This window comes from Lemur catta, chromosome 1 (genome assembly GCF_020740605.2).
Source record: "Lemur catta isolate mLemCat1 chromosome 1, mLemCat1.pri, whole genome shotgun sequence".
Lineage (NCBI taxonomy): Eukaryota > Metazoa > Chordata > Mammalia > Primates > Lemuridae > Lemur > Lemur catta.
The window spans coordinates 275208781-275214462 of record NC_059128.1 but is presented as its reverse complement, the minus strand read 5'-3'; the positions used below and the strand labels follow the sequence as shown (position 1 = coordinate 275214462).

The window sequence follows — 5682 nt, the reverse complement described above, 5'->3', positions numbered from 1 at the left end:
GGGGGGGCGGGGCGACCTGGCCCCGCCCCCGCAGCGGGCCCCGCCCCGGCCCAGGTACCGCAGCCCCGCCGAGGGCCTGGGACCCCCGCGCTCTGGGCCGGCGCCCGGCCCGGCAACCAGGAGGAGGTTAAATAAAGTTAAGTAAATACACTGAAACTCCATCCCAGGGGTGAGAGCTGGATGGTGGAGTCATGGGCGGCCGCGGGTTTTCCTCAAACCACTCCGCACGCCCCAGGGTTCCTCCCGCCGACGGGCACGCCCTCCAGATGCCCTGTCCCCGCGAAGGGGAGCGAACAGCACCCGTCAGCAAGCCCAGTTTGAGGGGGGTCTTCCTTACACTTCCCTTCCCCAGCGACGAACGACACAAAACTAGGTCGTTTTATTTCGCAATAACTAGTTTCTTCCACGAGACTGCTGAGAAAGTTTTAATTTCCTCTTTTTAAACTTCATCAGTGGTGAGCTTGGAAAATCCGGAGCCGGCCGACGTATTGGGAAATGCACGGCATCGCCAGCGGTCTGGCGCCCGTACGCTCTCGGCACGGGCAGCGGGGACCGGGGTACCCTGCAGGCCACCGCGCGCTCAGGGCTGGTGCACCCCTCGGGATGCCAGCTCGAGCACGATCTGCGGCAGACACGCACTGGCCAATGAGAAACAACTCTGAAGACCACACCAAGTTTGTATTAAAAAGTATTTTTATATTACCCTTTACCAGCCTCCAACCATTATACAAAATTAAAAAAAAATACACACACACACATACACACAGCCATAAAAAGATTATACCAAAATATCAATCTGGAAATCTTTCAGAATACAAGAGATGCATTCAGAGGGCAGAGAAAGGGACTGTGTATACAGCAAGATCTCTTTCCTATGGAATTCCTTTAGATCATTAAATAAGTGCTTCCCTCCTCACAGCCTTCTCCCTTTTGAGTTACTTTAAAGCAACTACACAGATAATCCATTTAAAGTCCTTGAACTAGGACTCTTATAATTTTTGGCTTTCCCCTTTTGAACGGGCCTAGCACAGAGGTCTGAGAGGGGGAGGAGAGTGAGACAGGAAGGTCCTCTACCTTTCATTCTTCCTGGGAGCCTCTCAGAGTTGCAGCACTTCCACCCGAGTCTTTATTCCTGGGTGTTTTCTAATCTTTCTCCTAGATTCATAGGCTCTTGGAGATTACCTAGGGTCACATTGTGAAATCGCAGCAATCAGATCTCTGAGTCCCAGTCCTTGAACTGTTTGTTACATGACATTCTAGAACCTCACTTCTTTTTTTCTTACTGATTCATAGGAACTGTAATCACATGTAGGACATTTGGAATCAGCACACGAAGCACTTTTAAAACTGTCAAATATTATGTCTGGGACTTGTATGCCATAATTCTTCCGAAGACTTTGAAGCACTTCTGCTTTTGTGTTTTTTTTTTTAATCTTAAAATATGGCACTGAAATTTTATCCCTGTCCCCCATGCAGTGTTTCCTCTCTCTGGCAGTCACCCGCCTGGAGTCTGCCTTCCACACTCACACTAGGGAGGGCCAGATGAGGTGCAATTCTCAGAGTGGAGGAGACAGAATATGACATGGGCGAGGTGCCCAAGGCCCTTCCCTTCTCTCCAGCTGCCCTCCCGCCCCTCCGCCTCCTTTCCTGCTGGCTCTGCAGCTTTCCTTGAGCCTGCTGGCCTCATGGGCTCTGCTTGCTAAACCCTGCTGACTGCTGCTCTTAGGAATCCTGTCCAGTGTTTTCCTTTTCTTTCTCCGCTCCCACCCTGGTCCAATTTACTTCCCAGAAATATCACAGGGCCCTGAACCAACCCTGAAAACCACATGGAACCCTGCTTCCTGGGAAACATGTTGCACATACACCATAAGTGCATTAGTGTGAAGGGAACCGCACAGCATGTTCCCTTCAAAGTGCATCACTTTGAACATGTAAACAACGCACCGAATGATAATATGTTCCCCATCCTGGGGATTTGCATAGATGATGTCACTGGGAAGAAGGAGACATACTCCAGAGTTTCCCACTCTTTCCCTCAGAGAACACTTGCAGACCACAAAGTAGCAAGTTAGGGTGCAAGGAGCGAGAACTCTGCAGGAACTTGTCCAAGTTCATTGAATAGTTGTGGAGTCATCTCATTATATAACCATCCCCAAGGTCAACATCCGACTCCGAAGTGTCACTTTTATCAGATGGAGCATCTTCAGGCCACAGGCGCTCTGAAGAGGGGCCGAGATAGGCTGTCTGCGTCCCTTCCCCACTGGCCAGCAGAAGGCTTGATTCCCTTTCGTCTGCATCCTCTGGGCCAACTGTCTCCTCTGGAAGAGCTGATAATATCAGAGGATCTTCTTCTGAGTTGTCACTGTCATCACTGTCGTTGTCGTGGACCCTCATGAGCACAGAGTTTAAATCCACATTGAAGATAATTCTGTCCCCAGACTGCTCGGTGGAGCTGCTGTCCTCCTCGAAGGGGTCATGGAGGGGACTCTCTCTCCTCTCGTAGGGCCCACTCATGTGTTCCAGCTGCCAGGGGTCATGCCCTGGTGTTGTGGGGGACTCCGCAGCAGCATCAGGCAGGTCAGGCTCCTCGGAGGAGTCTGGGTCTACGAACTGGGACTCCTTGGAGGCGGCGGAGGCCCGGCTCGGGGGCCTGACTGTTAGCCCATGCATGGTGTAACCACCGGCGCTTGCTCTGGGGGCTGCTTCGTTATCGCTGTCACTCTCATCATCATAATTGTAATCCCACACTTTCTTCTTCCTGTTGATGTAAATGACCTCCACCATATCCATAGCTTCCCACGGTGGCAGGTCGGGAAATATCCAGGCTGAAAAGTTATGAAAATTCTTAAAAAAAAAAAAAATCTGTATCAGCTGTGAGTGTTTGCTCTTTACGTTTTACGTCATCAAACTTAATGAGCTGGGTGTGGTGGCGCACGCCTGTAGTCCCAGCCATGTGGGAGACTTCAGGGAGGACTGCTTGAACCCAGGAGTTTGAGGCCGCAGTGTGCTATGATTGCACCTGTGAATAGCCACTGGACTCCAGCCTGGGCAACATAGCAAGCCCCTGGTTCTAAAAAAAAATAAATTAATTTAAAAAATTAAAAAATAAAAATAAATATAAATTTTAAAAACTTAATTGTATGAGATTGACTGCATAATGATGCAGGTGATGGTGATGACAACAATAATCACATCTAACAGTTACACAGTGCGTATGATCTGCTGGGTGCTACTCCTAGTGCTTTATACATAATTCACTTGACCCTCACAGCTGCTGTATAAAGTAGGCTTACTATTCTTATGCCCCCTCTACAGATGAGAAAATGAGGTACAGAGAGGTTAAGGAACTTGCTCTCGGTTCATGACAACTGGATTTCAAACCAGGATGGTGCCTGACCAGACACTCTATTCTGACTCACCCCTCCCACTTCCTCTTCCTTGGGTGCTGCTTGCCGGTTCGAGGAATCTATCCATTTAGGCGGGACAGATTTCAATCCTGAATTGCCAAAACATTCTTCAGTGGTGTCAGGGAACTGTGGGTGAGGGAAGACTCTAGGGAACTGATTCTATTGGAGTTAAAAAGGCCCAGAGAAATAATAATATGCACCCTCTGGCTTTGAAGACCTTAACAATACAGATGGCCCCTAAACGGTCACGCATGGGGGGAGCAGGGAGACTGAAGCTTGTTCTATCCCAGCCCTGGGAAGAAAACACTGCCAGGACTCAACTCCAGAGAATAGGAGGCAGGCTGATTTCTCCATTGCTAGAAGCTACTATTGTCAAATTGACTTCAGTGGGATGACCAGTGAGAAGGGGGGGTCACAAGAATTTTTTCACAGACCTGGAATCCTCACTGGCATGGTTCTCCTCTCTGTCCTCCTGTACCTGCACAGGTTGCCCAATCTACCAAACCTGCCCTTCCCATACTCTATCCAGACCCATCCTTGGGGTAAAATTTTCTACTGGGTTGTTCATCATTTTTCTTATGGACTCATAGGTGTTCTTTATATAATTGGTACACTAATTCTTTGTCAATTATTTATGTAACATATATTTCCCCCCAGTCTATGGTTTATCATTTTACTCTCCTTATGATGACACTGGTGAAAAGAAATTCTTAATTTTAGTGTAAGAAAACTTATCAATTTTATTCCTTTATGGCTTTTGCTTTTTACATCTGAATCTTCCTTAGCCCAAAGTCATACAGAATCTCCTATATTGCCTTCTAAAACGTTTACAGTTTTGCCTTTCACATTACAGTCTTTAATTTACCTGCAACTGATTTTTGTGTATGGTGTGAAGCAGGGATCCAATGTCATTTCCCCCTATATAGATGACATTTATTGACCAGCCCTTCCTTTTCTCACTAATCTACAACACCCACTCTGTCATTAATCATGTTTCCATATGTGTGGGTCTATTTCTGGGCACACATTTGAGAAGGTCTTTATTAATGTTTTTCAATAAGATTTGATAATGCAAGCATTTTTTTTTTGATACAGGGTCTTGCTCTGTTGCCCAGGCTACAGTACAATGGCATGACCATAGCTCACTGTAACCTCAAACTCCTGAGCTCAAGGGATCCTCCCTCCTTAGCATCTTGAGTAGCTAGAAGTACAGGTGCGTGCCACCATGCCAAGCTAGTTAAAAAACAATGTTTACAGGGGTCTCGCTATGTTGCCCAACCTGGTCTTGAACTCCTGGTCTCAAGTGTTCCTCCTACTTTGGCCTCCCAAAGTGCTGGGATTACAGGCATGAGCCGCTTCACCTGGCCATAAAAATGTAAGCACTTTTTGTTGATTTTGTAGGCAACAAATTTGCTAAACTTATTCATTCCAATAAAACTATTACTGCTTAAACACAGATACACAAAAACACTAGGCCTAGAGTGTTCTGTTTTCATATTCTAGAGTTTTTACTTAAACATAGTGCAACAATTTTTCATGGAGAAATACTAGACAGACACAAGACAACACCATGATAAGAAGAGTGCAATTTTATCAACTGTGGAGGGATATTTAATTATATTCTCCCAATTGAAGAAAGTAGGAGAATTGGCCGGGCGTGGTGGCTCATGCCTGTAATCCTAGCCCTCTGGGAGGCCGAGGTGGGTGGATTGTTTGAGCTCATGAGTTCGAGACCAGCCTGAGCAAAAGCGAGACCCCGTCTCTACTAAAAGCAGAAAGAAATTATATGGACAGCTAAAAGTATATATAGAAAAAATTAGCCGGGCATGGTGGCACATGCCTGTAGTCCCAGCTACTCGGGAGGCTGAGGCAGGAGGATTGCTTGAGCCCAGGAGTTTGAGGTTACTGTGAGCTAGGCTGATGCCACGGCACTCTAGCCAGACAACAAAGTGAGACTCTGTCTCAAAAAAAAAAAAAAAAAGAATGTAGGAGAATAATGTGAATGGGTTCAAACATAGAAAAACAAGATACCTCTGGATGAAATATTACAAAACTAATATAAAAAGCAAGCAATGGGATAGGAATAACGATACATGATGGCCAAAAGCAGTCGAGTCAAAAGACATGGGAGGTTTCGGACACATACAAGATCAGTCCCCAGACTGGGCTGAGTAAAGGCTCCGGGGAGAAGCACAGAAAAGAAAGGAAGACAAGTGACGGATGTTTTCACTAATAACAAAAATAACACAAATGAGAGAAACTGTGGGAGACTGTT

The 5682-nt window shown here is 46.6% G+C and overlaps 1 protein-coding gene across 4 annotated transcripts in view; it reads right to left on the bottom strand.

Annotated features, from left to right (window-relative positions):
* Window positions 1-675: 675 nt before the first annotated feature.
* IFNAR2 (interferon alpha and beta receptor subunit 2) overlaps window positions 676-5682 on the bottom strand; it is a 34685-nt gene continuing 29678 nt past the window's right edge. For 2 of the 4 annotated variants that reach the window (XM_045540562.1, XM_045540563.1), the window contains exon 9: window positions 676-2844. In XM_045540562.1, coding sequence (XP_045396518.1) covers window positions 2131-2844 — 714 coding nt within the window. In that variant the 3' untranslated portion in view covers window positions 676-2130. The remainder of the gene's footprint in view (window positions 2845-5682) is intronic. The other 2 variants (XM_045540564.1, XM_045540567.1) reach the window with 2 other exon arrangements.